This window comes from Myxocyprinus asiaticus, chromosome 3, assembly GCF_019703515.2.
Source record: "Myxocyprinus asiaticus isolate MX2 ecotype Aquarium Trade chromosome 3, UBuf_Myxa_2, whole genome shotgun sequence".
NCBI lineage: Eukaryota > Metazoa > Chordata > Actinopteri > Cypriniformes > Catostomidae > Myxocyprinus > Myxocyprinus asiaticus.
The window spans coordinates 23,150,998-23,170,392 of NC_059346.1; the positions used below are offsets into that span (position 1 = coordinate 23,150,998).

Here is a 19,395-nt window from a genome sequence, read left to right on the forward strand (position 1 = left end):
TTGCATGTACAATCTGATAGAGTTGGGGTACTCAAATTCGGACTCGGAATCAAGTCTGAGTCATGAGTCCAGTTTTAATGGACTTGGACTTGTCACATACTTGGATGCCTTTTTACTCGGACTTGACTCGGACTCGAGCCTTTCGACTCGAGTCCGGCCGAGTCCATGGCATTTGTGAAGCAATGAAAAACAAACAAACAAACAAAAAAAATAATGTAACAGAGGGTGACAATACGTCCTCTTTTCCCCAGACATATCCTCTTTTTCAGACTTGAAAAAAGCATCCGGCCCCAATTTCAAAATTGCCTCTAAATGTCCGGGATTTGGCTTTGTCTTCATATTGATGTGTTCTCTACAGTTAGTACTAACATACATTCAGTGTATTTGATACTGCGCATCAGTTTTCACATGTATATGTCCTTATGTGTGATTATTCTGGCTGAGATCGGCAACGCGCACTCTTTCAACATACTTTTCTAACTCTCTCACCCGCGCTGTATGTGTGCAGGAAAGAGATCGCCATTCACCAGACCTGCTCTGCCGCTCTCATCCAGAAATATCAATAACGTAAGTACACTTTAAAAATTACGTTCCCCAACTCTACAAATTATTAAATAGAACACGTTTTATCAGACTCACGCTTACTACGCAAAGTCATTTCTAATTGAAAATGTTGACTATATCGAGACAAAATCAAATTTAACATTTAAACTAATATGATGGATGAAATAGACCATGATGGAAATTGTACAACTCAGTCCGTCACATATTTGTAGCACGACATCTGTGTGTTACCTGTAAAGCTGGCACTTGCGTTTCAATGGCAAAAAAGTCAGAAAATACAATGAAGAACAAGTGAGGGGCGAAGTCTCTATTCACCTATTATCCATACTAAATATAATGTGAAAAGTACGAAGCTTCAGCCAAGGTGAGTTTGTCAAAAATTTTATCTTGACTTTAGGGAAGTAGGTTACACCTGGACAAAGCTGGAGGACTGAAAAGTGTGAAGTGTAGTACTGTAGTATATAAATATTTTTTTTAAATTGTATCAGATCTCTTCTGTTTTTATTTTATGTTGTTGTATTTAATTTTATGGGCATTATTAAATGTTTTAATATTACCATTTATTAAATGTATTAAACACATAAAAGTATTTAATTAATTTTAATGTATTTAATCATAATTTTAGATAAAACTAAACTAAATTGAATGGACAAATTGAAAATGAAGTAGAAATAAAAACTCAATTAAAATTCTAAATAATAATAACTCTGGTTGTAATGACTAACGCAGCTTTCACATTCTTTGGTGTATGTTTGAGTGGAGGGGAAAAGCAACAAATAATTGAAATGTCAACAGAACACAATAAGTTTGTCTTCATACACCTAAAGCATATGCTTTCATTCTGAAACCACTTTGAAATTTGTTCAGCAGGATACTAATCTTGTTTTTTTTCTTTTTTGCATTTATTTTGACAAATTGTTTTTCTTAGTTGTGAAGGTTAAAATAAGCTCAAAATATTGATGTTGAGTTTACGGTAACAATTTTAATCCAGATTCTTGAACAGATTCATTCAGACTCGACTTGGACTCAGCCTGTTATGGACCCGGTCTTGAGTCCGACTCTGCCCCTTTTGGACTCGGACTCGACTCGGACTCGATTGTTTAAAGACTCGGACTTGACTCGGACTCGACTAAGGTGGACTCAAACCCAACACTACAGTCTGAAATGCAGTTGTCCTTGTGTTTCGCCGTCAGACAGTAATTCTGAGTAAACTTCCCATCGCCTTTGAAGGAATGCAATTATAAAGTTGTACAAAGTAACATTTATCTTTAACAAAACCTATCAAAGCGGATAGCAGGTTAGGTACTACATGGGCCACCATCTTGATTGTTTTGTGTTGAATGGATCACATGACTGCACTACATGACAACAAATACGTCATCGTTTTTAGATATCTCAGTTTTCCCTGTCCACACCAGAACGTGAAGATGGCGTTTTCAAATGTATCCACTTTGGAGAGTATTTTTGAAAAGTTCTGTTTTCGCTGTCAAAAATGCCATCTCAGTGTGGACGGAAGGCCAAAACATAGAGAAAACATATAAGTATGGATGTGGCCTTACATTCAAATCATGTGGCATGTAAGTCAAAGTGGAGTCTTATGTATTGTACAACCCCAATTCAGAAAATTTGGGACAGTATGAAAAATGCTAATAAAAGCAAAAAGGAGATATTTGTAAATTATTTTCACTCTTTGCTATATTGAAAGCACTACAAGTACACATTATATGATGTTTTACCGTGTGAATTTCACAGTTTTTTTTATGTACAGTTATTTCAAATCAGATGATTACAACACGCTCCAAATAATTTGGGACAGTCGAGTGTTTACCACTGTGAAACATCACCACTTCTTCTAATAACACTTATTAAGCATTTAGGCACTGAAGACACAAGTTTGTTAAGTTTAAAAAGTGGAATTTTTCCCCCTTCATCCATTATGCAGGTCTTCAGCTGCACAACTGTACGGGGTCTTCATTGCCATATTGTGCGCTTCATAATGCACCACACATTCTCAACTGGAGATGGTCAGGACTGCTGGCAGGCCAATCTAGCACTTGCACTCTCTGCTTATTCGGCCAGTATGTGGTTTGAAGTTGTCCTGCTGAAAATGCTGGGACATCCCTGGAAAAGACGTGCTGGATGGCAGTATATGCTGCTCCAAAATTTGCACATATATGTCTGCATAAATGGTGTCCTCACAGATTTTCAAGTTACCCATGCCATGGGCACTGACACACCCCTGGCCCATACAGACACTGGTTTTTGGACCTGACACTGATAACAGCTTGGATGGTCCTTTTCCTCTTTGGCCCAGAGAACACGACGGCTGTGTTTTTCAAAAACTATTTGAAATGTGGACTCATCAGACCAAAAAACAAGGTTCCACTGTTCTACTTTCCATCTAAGATGAGACCGAGCCCAGAGAAGTCGGCAGCGCTTCTGGACAGTGTTGATGTAGGGCTTCTGCTTTGCATAGTAAAGTCTTAACTTGCATCTGTGGATGCAGCGGCAAATGGTGTTGACTAGGGTTGCACGGTATACCGGTACTAACAAAATATTGTGATACCAAAAAATTTTAAATGGTACGATATCATCTTGTTGTTAATTTTGGTACCATATTAAAGTATGCAGCCATTAGCAAAATGTAATGTAATGTGAGAGTTCTGAGATGAAATCAAAAACTATTTGAAAATAATAATAAAAAAGTCTCAATATGGCCAAGTGTGATCATTAAACATCAGAAGGATGTCATTTAATTAAAAAATATACAGTCACATGCACTGTGCACCACAGAATGAATGAGAGGCTGCTGTCATCTCTTTGATACACACACGCGCACAGGCACGCATGCGCGCAACACACACAACTACTGCTTGATTTTCATGCAGTGTGTCCAATAGTATCTATCTGCAGAGCCGCAGAGCAGAGTGTTTAGTGTAAAATCAGCTGTGAACTCTCAAATGACCTTTTTCACTGGAGATTTCAGCTCGCGAGTCGCAGAAAGTTTGATATAACAAACCCTTCAGAAACAGGAAGAACTTCAAAGGTATTTTAAAATAAAAGTCCAGCTGAAATGAGAGCTTTATTTAACTGGATGCGTGAAATTGAAGACATTATGACAGAAAAATACTACTACTGTATAAAAGTGTAATATTCAAAGTAGTATCAATAATACACATAATAAAAATAATATAATATTAAATGGTTATATTAGTAGTATTATTATCTGTAAGCAATATCACAAAAGCTGAATACTAGTACTTAATATCAGCATGTTGTGATTCAGCCATGGCAGCCTCAGGTAATCAGATTATTTTCATTTAATGTTTTCATTAATAATGTAAAGCTCTGTTGTGCATCTTCTCTTTTTTTTTTTTTTTTTTTTACCAAAAATAATTATTTATAAATTATTATATTTTTAATTAATCAAAGCTGTACAGTAGGTATTTGATTAAACACAATTTCATCATAATGTTTTATTAAAACATTTAACATGGAATCCAGAAAGGCATAATTTTTTATCTATAAGACTTTATGCAGTTCTTTTTGGCAATCATTTTCTGTGTAATTTCATAAAAAATCAGAGGCTTTTTTATTTGTTGTGTAAGTATCGAGTTAGTATTGATACCGAGGTACCAGGGCTGGTATTGTACTGAAACCAAAATTTTGGTATCAGAGCAACCCTTGTGTTGACTAACAAAGGTTCCCTATCTGTCACTCACTCGACGTTGTGTCGATGTAGTGACACTAGGGGTCACTCCTGGGAGCCCGAGACACCTCTGGTCTTTGATAAATGGCCAATGAAAATTTGCATACCACTCCCCCGGACATACGGGTATAAAAGGAGCTGGTATGCAACCACTCATTCAGATTTTCTCTTCGGAGCCGAACGGTCGATGTTTACTGAGCTGACTGTTCATTCACCTCTGCTGGATCTGACGGCGCATTTCAGCGGCTTCTCCCTCCTCTGCACTGGTGCACTGCAGAGAACACCCCTGGGCACTTCGGCAGAAAAAAGAGAGTATATTTTTCTAAAAGAGTATATTTCTCTAAAAGAGCGGCACACACGGAACGTCTTTTTAAAGACGCATCTTTTTAAAGATGCCTTTCCGATTGTGTGTTATTCCTGGTTGCGGTCGTTATCTCTCAACTTCTGACGGTCACGATCGCTGTCTTTCGTGTCTGGGCGCGACACACGCGGAGACGTGGATGGATCATGTTCTCACTGCGAGAACATGACCATGGCAACGTTGCGGTCACGGCTTGCTTTTCGGTCCTTCTACCTATGGGTATGAGGCCAGCGTGGCTAGCACTGGGGGCGATTTGGGGACCCCAATGGGACCACCTCCGCCGGGTATCCCCCCACAGACCTCCCATTCCCCAGCACGCTCGTCTGCCCCGATCGGGCTTCCGGATGAGTCCGCCGGCTTGTCTCATGGTGAGTTTGACCTCTTGTTCGGAGCCTGCGAAACTGATGAGCTCTCGAGCGCAGCATCAGAGAGCGGGCTCATCCAGTCGGACGCAGAAGCCTCAGCGGGCTCCTCCCCTCGGGTGCGGTTGCCCAGTCACAGGCTGATGTGGAAATGACGGACATGCTTTCCCGGGCAGCCGCGAGCGCCGGGTTAGAGTGGAACCCTCCGCTCTCCCCTGAACCCTCACTGCTCGATGATTGGTTCCTGGGATCGCAGCACCGCTCAAAGCAGCCACGCCCCGCTACAGTTCCTTTCTTCCCGGAAGTGCATGAGGAGCTGACAAGATCGTGGGAGGCACCTTTTACTGCCCGGTCCCGATCTTTCAGCTCCCCCACCCTCACTACCCTCGATGGCGGGGCGGCCAGGGGCTATTCGGCCATTCCCCGGTGGATAAGGCGATCGCGGTGCACCTATGCCCACAGAGCGCTGCCACCTGGCGCGGATGGCCAAAGCTCCCATCCAAGGCCTGTAGGTTCACGTCGTCCCTGACGGCCAAAGCCTACAGCCTACAGCCTCCGCCCTGCATGCCATGGCTCTCCTGCAAGTCCACCAAGCCAAGGTGCTGAAAGAACTGCACGAGGGTAGTTCCGCCCCAGATTTGATGCAGGAGGCTCAACCTGGTTGAGATGGGTGAGGCCGACAAGGCACGGTTCCTTGCTGCCCCCATTTCCCAGATTGGCCTATTTGGCGACACCGTCGAAGACTTTGCCCAGCAGTTCTCGACAGTGAAGCAGCAGACGGAGGCTATCTGGCTCATCCTGCCCTGGCTCGGCTCAAGATCCCACACCCCGCCTGCACGTCGCCAAGGGCGTCCCCCTGCGGTGACTGCACCGGCTCCGCCGCAGCCTGCCCCTTCGGCCCGGCCCCGGCGTGGAGCCCACCGCAGGAAGCAGATGCCACCTGTCTCACGGCTGGCCGCCAATAACCCTCGCAATGCTTCGAAGCTATCCTGAGACGGGAGACCCATGGACGACGAAACCCACCTTGGAGCTGGTAAGCAGACCACTCCATCCCCCGGTGGAGGGCCGGGAGGAGAATCTTTTGTTGCTTTTTAATTTAATTTCGCTGCATGACCAAGTAGCTGCGGTACCCAACAGTTCAGCAAAAGAGCGGTTTCCTCGTTCCCTGGGTCACATTCCCGGTGTGCACGGCCGTCATCACGACCACCGTCCACTTTTCCATCCTGTGGCACAAATCCGCCCCCTATGTGACAGTCTCCACGGGTCACGAGGACAGGCATCTTCCTCCCCCATCCCAGGCTGTTCCAGGGGTGGTCACAAGGAGCCAGGTAAGTGCTTCAATGTCCGTGAACTCAGCACGGCCACAACATGGAGTGGCACCTCGAGCTCCGCCCCGCCACGAGGCCCCACCTGCCGGTACGTCCGATGAGATTGTCCCCTTGGTCCCCCTCACTCGGAGCTTGGATGCATGGCTTGCGCTTTCCAATCCGTCGCGATGGCTGAACCGGACCATCCGACTCGGCTACGCGATTCAGTTCGCCAGGCGTCCGCCCAGGTTCAGAGGCATCCACTTCACCTCGGTGAAGGGTGAGAATGCTGTTACCTTGCGCACGGAGATCGCTACCCTCCTACGGAAGGATGCAATAGAGCCTGTCCCTCCGGCCGAGATGAAGAAGGGGTTTTACAGCCCCTACTACATTGTACCGAAAAAAGGCAGTGGGTTGCAGCCAATCTTGGACCTGCGAGTACTGAACCGGACTTTACACAGACTCCCGTTCAAGATGCTGACGCAAAAACTAATTCTGGCGAGCATCCGGCATCAAGATTGGTTCGCGGCGGTAGACCTGAAGGACGCGTACTTCCACGTCTCAATTCTACCTCGACACAGACCCTTCCTGCGGTTTGCATTTGAGGGTCAGGTGTATCAGTACAAGGTCTTCCCTTTTGGTCTGTCCTTGTCCCCTCGCGTCTTCACGAAGGTCGCAGAGGCAGCTCTTGCCCTGTTAAGGGAAGTTGGCATTCGCATTCTCAACTATCTTGAGGATTGGCTAATCCTAGCCCACTCTTGGGATATGCTGTGTGCACACAGGGACCTGGTGCTCTCGCCCCTCAGCCGACTAGGGCTTCGGATCAACTGGGAAAAGAGCAAGCTCCTCCCGGTTCAGAGCATCTCTTTTCTCGGTTTGGAGTTGGACTCAGTCTCATTGACGGCACGCCTCACGAAAGAGTGCACACAGTCAGTGCTGACCTGTTTGAAGGCGTTCAAACAGAAAACAGTGGTTCCACTGAAACTCTTTCAGAGGCTCCTGGGGCATATGGCATCCTCAGCGGTGGCCACTCCGCTCGGGTTGATGCATATGAGACCACTTCAGCACTGGCTTCAGACTCGAGTCCCGAGATGGGCATGGCACCGTGGGACGCATCGCGTGGCCATCACACCGATCTGTCACCACCACTTCAGCCCTTGGACCGACCTCACGTTTCTACGGGCAGGCGTTCCCCTAGAGCAGGCGCGTCGTGGTTACAACAGATGCTTCCAAAATGGGCTGGGGGGCTGTATGCAACGGGCACGCAGCCGCCGGCTTATGGACGGGCCCACGGCTGCATTGGCACATCAACTGCCTCGAGTTGCTGGCAATTCTGCTTGCCCTGCGGAGGCTCCGACCGTTGATCCAGGGCAAGCACGTGTTAGTTCAGACAGACAACATGGCAACGGTAGCATATGTCAACCGTCAAGGCGGTCTGCGCTCCCATTGTATGTCACAACTCGCCCGTCGTCTCCTCCTCTGGTGTCAGCAGCACCTCAAATCGCTGCGAGCCACTCATATCCCGGGCGACCTCAACACTGCAGCGGATGCGCTGTCACGGCAGGTTACCCTCAAGGGAGAGTGGAGACTCCACCCTCAGGTGATCCAGCTGATTTGGAGTCGATTCAGACAGGCACAGGTAGACCTGTTCACCTCCCAAGAATCCTCCCACTGCCCGCTCTGGTATGCCCTGACCGAGGCACCCCTCAGTATAGACATGCTGGCACACAGCTGGCCCCCTGGACTTCGCAAATATGCGTTTCCCCCAGTGAACCTACTTGCACAGACCCTGTGCAAGATCAGGGAGGATGAGGAGCAGGTCCTGGTAGCACCCTACTGGCCCACCCAGACATGGTTCTTGGACCTCACACTCCTCACGACAGCCCGCCCCCCCCGCGACCAGACCTCTGGAATCTCCATGTCTGGCCCCTGGACGGGACACGGACGACCTAAGCGGTTTACCACCCATGGTGGTAGACACGATCACTCAGGCTAGGGCCCCCTCTACGAGGCACCTGTATACCTGTAGTGGCATCTGTTCGCTATGTGGTGTTCTTCCCGACGCGAAGACCCCCAGAGATGTGCTGTCGGATTGGTGCTTTCCTTTCTGCAGGAGAGGTTGGAAGGGCAGCTGTCCCCCTCCACCTTGAAGGTGTATGTAGCCGCTATAGCGGCACACCACGACACAGTGGATGGTAAGTCCTTAGGCAAGCACGACCTGATCATCAGGTTCCTGAGAGGCGTCAGGAGGTTGAATCCCTTTAGACCACGCCTCGTTCCCTCATGGGACATCTCTGTAGTTCTTCAGGGTATACAGAGAGCCCCCTTTGAGCCTTTGCAGTCAGCTGAGCTTAAGGCACTCTCCTTGAAGACTGCCCTCCTGACTGCGCTCACTTCCATCAAGAGGGTAGGAGACCTGCAAGTGTTCTCTGTCAGCGAAACATGCCTGGAGTTCGGTCCGGGCTACTCTCACGTGATCCTGAGACCCTGACCGGGCTATGTGCTCAAGGTTCCCACGACCCCTTTTAGGGACCAGGTGGTGAATCTGCAAGCGCTGCCCCAGCAGGAGGCAGACCTAGCCCTGACGTTGCTGTGTCCGGTGCACGCTTTACGCATCTATTTGGATCGCACGCAGAGCTTTAGAGTCTCTGAGCAGCTCTTTGTCTGGTTTGGTGGACAGTGGAAAGGAAGCACTGTCTCAAAGCAGAGGATCGCCCACTGGCTCATTGACGCCATAACTATGGCATAACACGCCCAGGACTTGCCGCCTCCAGTAGGGCTACGAGCCCATTCTACCAGGGGTGTAGCGGCCTCCTGGGCCTTGACCAGGAGCGCCTCTCTAACAGACATTTGCAGAGCAGCAGGCTGGAGAACACCCAACACCTTTGCAAGGTTCTACAACCTCCGGGTGGAACCGGTTTCGTCCTGTGTAGTGGCACGCACAAGCAGGTAAGTCCAGGACAGCCGGCTGGGTGTATCGCTTGTGCATAGCACCTTTCACCTCCCCTGAACTGAAGACGTGTGCCGTTAACTCCCAGTAGTGTTCACAAACTGTGTTCTCTGGTTGATTTCCTCCGAGCCCTGTGGCTGACGAGTTTTCGGAGAGACTTGCTACTGGCCCAGTACACGTGCTAACTAAAGCCCTGTACTGGGGTAGGTGCTCCGCATGTGGCGGTTCCCCGTAGGTAACACCATGCGATGTATATCTTCCGCTAATTTGTTTCCCTGTTGGCAAACTGCGTCTTCTTTGGGCAGAGGCCCCTCTGCCCCAGTCTCCATGCTTGTAGTTATTTCTCCCCCGGTGGGTAGGACCTACCATGGGACTTCTCCACATGGCATACTTCCGACATAGCTCGGCAAAACCATTTGACATATTTCCACTTAAATACCCCCCTCTCTGGGCGAGGTGTGGTCTCCGCGGTGTCCTCCCCTTGGGAGGGACACCCCCCCCGACTAGACCTGGTCGGCCCAGTCGGATAATCTGCCTTTTTTTGGGGAGTGAACTGGGCCACGACTGGGCTAGCCCGTCTCTATCTTTTGGGTAGTCGACTTGTCCCAAAGGGCTGTAAGACACTCATAACAGTGTTGGGGGAGGTTACATGTCGGCCTGGTGCACTGGCTACGAGGCACACAGTGGTCTGCCCGTCACACACCGCCAGTTTTCATTGGCCTTTTATCAAAGACCACAGGTGTCTCGGGCTCCCAAGAGTGACCCCTAGTGTCACTACATCGACACAACGTCTCGTTCCCTCCATCAGGGAACAGAGGTTATGCAAGTAACCAGGATGTTTACTAAAGTAATCCCAAGCCCATGTTCATGATATCCATTACAGATGAATGATGTTTTTTAAGACAGTGATGTCTGAGGGATCAGAGATCACAAGCATTCAGAAGTGGTTTTCGTCTTGCCCTTTACGCACTGAGATTTGACCAGATTCCTTGAATCTTTTAACTATATTTTGCAATGTAGAGGGTGAAATGCCCAAAATCCTTCCAATTTGTCTTTGGGGAACATTGTTCTCAAAGTGCTGGATTATTTGCAGAAGCATCTGTTGGCAAATTGACAAGTCTCAAATGATCCTTGCTCTTGAATTCCTAGGCTGTTTTTGGAGGCTCCTTATATACATGATACGAATGCCTCACCTGTTTAACATCTCCTGTTTCACATTGCCTTGTTATTTTAACTTGTCAAATTGTTATTAGTATTATATTGCCCCTGTCTCAACTTTTTTGGACGGTGTTGCTGTCATCTGATTTGAAATTACTGTATATAAAAAACTAAAAGTAAATTCACAAGGTAAAACATATAATGTTTAGTTGTAGTGCTTTCAATATAGTAAAGGGTGAATATAATTTACAAAATCACTCCTTTTTGCATACTGTCCCAACTTTTTTGGAATTGGGGTTGTAATATTTACCAAGTCAAGTCCTCAAAATTGTGACCCAAGTCCAAGTCAGAAGACTCTTGTCCACATCTCTGACGTGCATTTTGTTTTACTACTTTTACCTTTAGTCCGCCATACTCTGCAGCTGAGCCTCGGTCCACTCCAGTGATGTAGATGCCCAGAGCATACTCAGCACCCCCACGGATCATAAGACCTAGAGATCGCCCGTCATTCAGTGAGATATTCACCTATAGGGAGCACACATACATTTACATATTACCCTGCTCATTTCACTTGCTAATGCATATAAGCAGGCAGGACATATACTGTATACTCCGAGTTATATTTGTGGTTGCACACCACATCCTTCCTGAGTGAAATATCAATAGGATTCAGCACAGCCAACCACTGCACCTTCCAAACAAACTACAAATAAATACCAACAAATCAAATGAAGCTACCTTTATTATGACTCAGAGCAGCATGAGAGTTTTAATCTTTGAAATTATTATATTTATCAGTTCTTATTTGTCTTGCATCATTTAACACTAAAACAATCTTAAAATTCCCAGAATTCAGACATAATATTACTCAGCATTATTCTGACTAATTATTTAGGAAGATTCTGCATATATCTGTAGGGTTTGACAGGTTTAAGATGAAGTAGACATTTCTGACCTTTATACAGAGCCATGACCTGCCCCTATAGATGTGTCTTGATTGCTTAAATCGATATGCTATATGCTATGTAGTGTAATGCTTACTAACAGGTTTTAGTTGGAATTCTGATGACACTAAAGGTGAGCTCTACAAAAAGTGTTAAATTACATATAAGTAAACAAACATCCATATTCATACCTGATGCTTTACACGTAGTGTGATAAATTGTTACTTTGGGTCTGGCAAGTTCAACTCAACTCAGATGATAGTTCAGATGGTTCATATCAATCACACTGACATAAAGTTTCATTGACATTTAAAGTGACAAAAAAATTTCAGGTGTGTCCGGCCCAGAGCGTGCCTGAAATACTCTTTCTAGCTCTCCTTAGAGCCAAGAGCCAAAACAGCACAGACCCCACTGAAGAGTCTCTGCTCTATACGTGCTCCACTGCCTCCACCCAAAACACATAGATCACTGTCAGTGTTTATAATTAGGACTACCTTAAGTCATCCATAATCAAATCTTTGTTGTTGTTGTTGTTGTTGTTGAATTGTCTGGTGTTTATTATTTATTCTGTTACACATTAGCTTCCCAAAGTGGTCACTAATCTTCCTGATGTCCACAAAACAATATACAGAAAGTCTGGTGTTTAGACAGTATGAGTGCTTATTTGTGTGTTTGAGTTTAAGGCTTTATAGGCGTGTTTACAGACCAAAAGCAATGTGTTTAAAGCAATTGTGTGCTCTCCTTTGGGTGTTTTTAGCTGAAGAGGAAGATTTTGGGATGGATGTGTCAGAGGACATAGAGGGATGGAGGGCTAGTGTGTGTGTGTGTGTGTGTGTGTGTGTGTGTGTGTGTGTGTGTGTGTGTGCGTTAATGCACCTATATAGAAAAAACAGCAGACCTGGTTCACAGTTAGCAGGGAGGAATCACTGAGGCATTCTAAATAATTTTTATGCTTGTTACAGCTGTCATCTCTACTATTAAAGTGAGCAACATACTGTAATCCCTGCTTGATATGTAGTGGGAAGAACCACAGATGTTTAACACAGCTTACTAGAGGTACTATCACACTGAATTTTAATGGCTGAATACAACTGTGGGTATACCAAAAGCTGCCATTGGTACTTTCCACAAAAAGAGTACAATAAGTCATTGAAACTCTTGAAAAATGACAAATTTGCCACATTTTTCAAAATGGTCAGTGTTAGGAAATGCTTAGCCTCCAGAAAATGTTAACCATAAACCTCAGGAGTTCAAACTAAATATTATATGAGCTGTTTTATTTTACATTTATCTTAAATGTGGTTCCCAATTTTTGCAGACCTGTTACCAAAATTTGGAACATGTCTAAATACAGTTTAAACCCCTAAAATAATTTGTGAGATTTTGTCATTTTCTTGCAATAATCTTACAATAAAAATAATTAAACAAAATTTATAAAATACATAAAAAAATAAAAAAAATAAAAATAGAAACAAATAAAAAACATTGCAAGTAACAGGGTTGTAAATTAGCCTAAATTAATTGTAAGTTCAGTCTTTGTCTCTCTGTATTGAAGCTAAATAGTTTGAGACCAACTGTTGGTTTGAAGTTACATATAAGCTTATAGGTCCATGTGACGCTTTACAATAACCAATCCAAATGCAAAAACAGAAAAACAGGTATGTAGTTAACAAATCTTATTGCATATTATTTTATTGTGGATTAGTATTAAGTTTAATATTGCAAATTGTCTTAGCTGCATGCTTAAAGTGATTCTCCATAATTTGGTGTGGAGATGGCAGAGACAACGATTTGATAAGAATGATAGGGGTCATAAATCTGACAGTTGTCAATGGATTGTCCGATTCATTATAGTAAATCGGTTTGTTCTGATTATTCAGATACTGTAAGCGAACCATTTCAAATAAATGATTCACTTCAGCCCATGCGCCCTGTGTCTTCTTTTTTTAAGTAAATTATTTATGTAATTGCTGCTATTTAACACTCTTGGTAAAAAAAGATTATAATATTAAAGTGTTTTTTTTTTTTTTTGGTTGTAGCCTATTTGTTATAAATTAATGTTCAGTTTAGTACACTCAAAAAAGCATGCTTTTGTAGAATGCTCAAAAACTTTTTCTGCATGCCAATAATTGTTGAGGACCAGAACCAGAAATGGGAAACCATGTCATACTCTGTGTATGGTTTAAACTGTGAATGACAGAACTCACATTGTCTTATTTGATGTCTTATATGAACTATGCAATTCTGGTTATGAATGAATGAATTTGTTTGTTTTTTCTTTTTGATATTTTGAAGGTTTTTGAAGTCTGAGCAAAAGAGGCACATTTTTTATGATTCAATGAGGATCTACACTTCTATAGAAAAGGAAGACATGGATATTCTGAAGTAATTCATTTTTCATCTTCACCAGTATATAATATCTCAATAATCCATTTTTTATGAGAATAATATTTTGAACATGTGAAACATGCTCATCTTTCATTCATTGCTGCATGTTAGGGACTGTGTTTACCATAAAAAAAAAAAAAAAAAAAAAAAAAACAGGAAAAAAGGGTGTTTAAAATTGTCTATGAAGTGTGCACATTTTAGTGTGCATCAATTGCAAAGTTTGCAATGCTATGTTCACTTCATCTATACATGATCTGTTTTAGAACCCTGCATCCACACATCAAACAAATGCAATGGGTTCATTGTGACCTATACAACAGATGGTTACACACAGATTGTGCTGGAACAGACCCTACAACAATTTCAAGTGACACACTTCCACTTTGTATGCGATCTAATAGAAGAATATTCTTATGAAATGTATAAAACATAGCCATGACACAAATATATGATCAAATACAGTATATGAACATGTGGAACTACTAATTGATGCAAATGTCTATTTTACAGGGCACTCATATCTTTGAAATAAGGACTTTTGGTTGACACATTGATGAAGGATAAAGAAATTACAGTAAGCTTTATTATTTAAAACTTTTAAATTAAATATCAACTAAATATGTTTATTTAATGTATGAGACATTTAAGAATTAATCAAAATAATTCTTTTTTTTTTTTTTTTATAGATATCAATACAAGCAAAAGTTATCATTTATATCTTGGGATAAAATTACTGCTTTCATTTAATTTATTTATTTATGCACTATGACCTCACATCTGGTGCTGTTACATCACACAGAATGTTTCTACATAAATATAACAATTTTGCACCAAAACTGAAGAACCAATGGAACCTAAGGAACTGTGTTTTTGATGATGAACAGGTACAAATAATCTTTATTTAAAAAATAACAATGGCTTATTTACTAAATTATCTTTATCATCAACTTCCTTAGAGAATTAAGTTCAAATTCATTTTCTTAATGGAAAGCATAATCATTTTTTAAATAACTGAAACTGAGTTCAATGTATTTTAAAGACTAATATCTTTGAAGTCTTTGTCATAGACCGAGGCCATCATTAAAAGCGTGTACCGTGTTTTGGTGCTGTTCAAGTCAGAAGCACTTCTTATGCTTTGGAAGTCATGACACCAGAGGTACAGTACATTTGAAAAAGGAAAAAATATTATCAAATATTGGATAAATTCAATGGAACATATGTGTATTATGGTTTTCAAAGTGAACATTTATGATCTCAAAAATATTTAATCTTTCTAATATATAATAAGTGATGGTATTTTTTTTACTTGTTTGAAGATAACCATCCTGATTTTCAGAAAGATGGAGGGGTTCCATAGATTCCAGGCAGAGATAGCCTTTGCAACTTCAAGATTGTTGGAATAGTACTTGTAATAGCTACAAGAACCACTATCACAATTGTATTACCAACATAGTCTTGTTTTAAAAATAACTTATAAATAACATTCTTAGTAATGTGAGAATTTATTGTATAATATACACTCTTAGAAGAAACTATTCTATACAGAACCCAAAGGAGTTCTATTCTTTGCTTCATATTTGGTACCTCTGAAAGGTTCTACATGGACCTATTTTCCAAACTGGTTCAAACTCAAGAGTTGGAAACATTTTCACATTTTCAACTTTGTCATTATACATAAAGTATATTATGTTCATCAAAATCAAAATGCAAATTTTCTCTGTCAAATACAAATATTTGATCATACTGATTTGAGAGTAAATGATTTATGAAATCATTCATTATCATAAAATGTTAGTTCATAACTTAGTTTCACTTTATTTTTGACAAAACACTAGGGGTTTCGCTAGTGACCGCAATGTTGTGGTAGTGACCATAATATTTTGTTTGCAAGGTTCTAACATATTCCTCAATTTGTTGGACTTATATTAACTCATTTAATGTTTTATGTTGAAAATATTAGAAACACAAATTTTTATGGTGCTTAGTTGTACAGCTTGTTTTCCAAACAGATGAGGAATGGTTTAAAATAATATCTTTGAGTTTTCAGTTTAAAAAATAAATAAAAGCTCAACAATAACATTAAAAGTCTTAGCTTTCTGACTTTCTGGGCTCTTTGTTAACTAATAAAAGTTAAAAAAAAAAATAAAACCAGGAAAAGAGACTGCATACCTATCCATCATGGCCATATGGTGAGTAATTAGATCCCATGATGAAGTAAATACTCCAAAGTCTGAAAATCAGTGTGTAACTTTAAGAATAGTCACTACCGAACACTCTCTGCAGTTCAATAAACTTTTGGGGGTTTTAATCTAAAATATTATTATTTTTGTGTTTGTACAACTGTTCACAGCCTTGATTATTTCCTTACAATTAGTGGTTTAACATTACATTTTATCACTACTAAAATAATCATGTTACTATGTTACATGTTTCAGACTGTTTATGTGTTGACTTTTTTTAGCTAATTTTAATTTGAGCTAATTTTAGCTTGTGATTATTGAGAAATAATCATAAACTTTGAACAATTGTACCTTCAGAAAACAGAATATTTCAGATTAAAACCCAAAAATGTGTATTATTGCAGAGAATATATGTTCGGTATTGACCATTCTACACACTGATTTTTCTGACTTTGGGGCACATTTACTTCGAAGTGATTGGAACAACTTGTCTATGTATATGGCCATAATAGTCTCACTTCCTGTTCCCGCTCAAAATGCAGGCTAAAATCAGGCTCAGCCAATGGACTACTAAAACATTCAGTATTTCAGTAGTGACATGACAGCCTTTTTAAATTGAATTATTTAAAAATGTAACCCTTAATAGAATGTAAATATTTTCCTTCCTCTTTAAAAGTAATCAAAAATATATTTTAATTGTTGATTTAGAGGTTGGAAAATAGAAAGTACCCTAAAAATTATGGTTTTGTATATATTTTAGCTTATTATTTCAATCAATGCCTTGGGTTTAAATGGAACATATTCATATCCAATATCTGAATTCTTTTTTTGTTATAGTTCTTTTCATTGTGGAACCACAGTTTGAACTAATTCAGCAGAATGAACCATATACAGTAGAACCTTTTAGGTGTTCCAAACATGGATTCATAACACTTGTATTTTTTTGGTTTAGTTTTTGTTTTACAGCAATTTACGTTCAAATGAATAGGTAAATTAAACAATTCATATAAATACAACAACACAAAAATCATATAAAAACACATTTAAGTAATAAACGCATTTTGAATAGTCTGTATTTACAATAATAAAAGCAATAAATAGATTCATAATGCAATAGTTATAAGAATCAATAAATCCAGAGGTTTGTCATGAAAAGCTAGATAGAAGTGCTTAATCCTACATTCTTAAAAAAAAAAAAACAAACAAATTGCACTCTAATCTCTATCATGATAACTTTTCTAATAAAACTTTGTATTGCATAACTTTTCATGTTACTGTCTCCTTAAGATGAATCGCTTATGTTGTATATCTTTCCTTATTTTATAAGTCACTTTGGATAAAAGCGTCTGTAAAAATAAATAAATTAAAAATGTTAATGTAATTAGTAGTAGCCTCACATTAGGTCCATTTATTTATATTAAAATCATAATGATTAAATAATTTAGCAATAACCATGTTATATTTCATAGCAAATATGAACAAAACAAAAAACAAAATAAATATGAAAGACTAGAGAAAGTATTTAATAATAATAATAATAATTATGATTATTATCTTTTATTAATATTGTTATTATTAATACGCAAACATAAAACATTATATTGGCTTTGACTAACCATCACGGTGATTAGACAGCTTTAAAAGCAAATAAAAACTGTAAAGTCTTAAATGTATAACAATAGATCCAGAAGCAAAAATTGAAATCATTCTTTGGGACTGATTATGGAATGAGATTGTAAAAATCAGGGTTGTTTAACGCAATAGCGGCTGGCTGCACTGACTAACCAGGGCCTCATTTCCCAAAAGCATCGTAAGCCTAAGTAGAATGTAGAAACGATCGTACGAATCTTAGAATTACGGTCCGTTTCCCAAAAGTATTGGAACTTACAGTAAGTAGTAGCCTACTTACTACATCTATGAGGGATCTGGAGTTATTGTGGACGTAGAATGCTTAAGAGCATCATAAGGACATAGACATATGCTGACACCTGCAGGACAATTGCGAAATCACACTTCATTCAATATAATACAGTTAATACATTTCAGTTAGGACAACTCTCAGAGTAGTATAACATCTTTTTTTATTCTATATATATATATATATATATGACATGGTATGGGCTTGGTCTTGGCAGACTAGATCTGCTCTACGCATGCAGCTGCTGCTGCTGCGACTTGACATGAGTAAATATGCTGCTGCTGCACGGAGCCCGTGCACTGCTGCTGACATAAAAGCGTGCTGCTTCTACTGAACAAACATAAAATCCCTAAACCGCATTAAAAGAAAATAAATACACAAGACAAGCAAATAAGGTGATCTCTCCCCCCAACAAGCAGATCTGACTGCCAGACATGTGGGCTGCAGTGAGGTGGATTTCAGTCGCGTGTAGCTAGCAGTGTATCCCTAGCGTGTGTTAAAAATGTGTTCCCACTGGGGTTTGTCTAGTTTATCTAGTTATTAGTTGTTTGTTTGTTTTTTGGTGGGGGGGGGTTTGACAGCACATTTGTGCTGTTGCAGTGTTGACCCGTAGATGCTGTAGTTGCGGATTCTGGACAGCACATTTGCAGTTTTTAGTTTTTTATTCCCTTGGCTTGAGCCAAGTTAGACAAGACTAGCATGGAGCAAGCTGACAGCATACCCCAGCAACCACTTGAGCAATTGTATGATCAACTGAATCGTATTCAGAATAAACTGAACTGGTCTAAGGTACATGCTGCTGAAAACCAACATTCCATTCTATTAGACAGCCGACAAGGTAACTCTGGGTGCTGAAGTGATCTTGCTCTGCCTTTGAAGAGTTCAGGTGTATTCTTCTGCATACAGAGTCCCTTCTGTATACAGGGTCCTTTGAGTAGATATATTTGCTTCACTGCAAGCGAACCATGACTTGTCATGGTTTTCCGTCGACCGTTAGGAATAGAGGGTCATAAAGAAGCCAGAGTTCTGGTCTCAGGTCCAGAGACATGTGGAGAAAGGGCAGAACTGTGTTAGTTTGGGTTAGGCAATAGGTGACCCTTATTAAAGTACAGAAGTAAATAATATATATATATATATATATATATATATATATATATATATATATATATATATATATATATATAAATAATTTTTTTTTTTTTTTTTTTTTTTTTGTGGATGCTGCAGTTGCGGCGCCTGAACAGCACATTTGCGCTGCTTTGCAGTGTCGTGAGAGGTTTAGTTGCTCGGCCTAAAGACGCTGCAGTTGCAGCACCTGAACAGCACGTTGTGCTCAGCAGGCCGGGTAGATGACAAGCATAATGAATTATGATTGGACACCACTGATTGTGAATTAAGAAGTGTAAGCCAAAGAGGGAATATTCTTCTATTTAATATCTTACACTGAACAGTAGGTGTGATCATGCGATACAGCCTCAGACCCTGCAGGATATTGGTAGGAATTTGTTGCTGCATTACACAAATAGCATGTCTTTCAAGCTTATGTGAGTGACC

At 41.0% G+C, this 19,395-nt stretch overlaps 1 protein-coding gene across 1 annotated transcript in view; it reads right to left on the minus strand.

Moving 5' to 3' along the window:
- LOC127424076 (whirlin-like) overlaps positions 1-19,395 on the minus strand; it is a 116,404-nt gene that overhangs the window by 53,689 nt on the left and 43,320 nt on the right. The window contains exon 3 of the mRNA XM_051668859.1: positions 10,811-10,936. Within this exon, the coding sequence (XP_051524819.1) occupies positions 10,811-10,936 (126 nt within the window). The remainder of the gene's footprint in view (positions 1-10,810; positions 10,937-19,395) is intronic.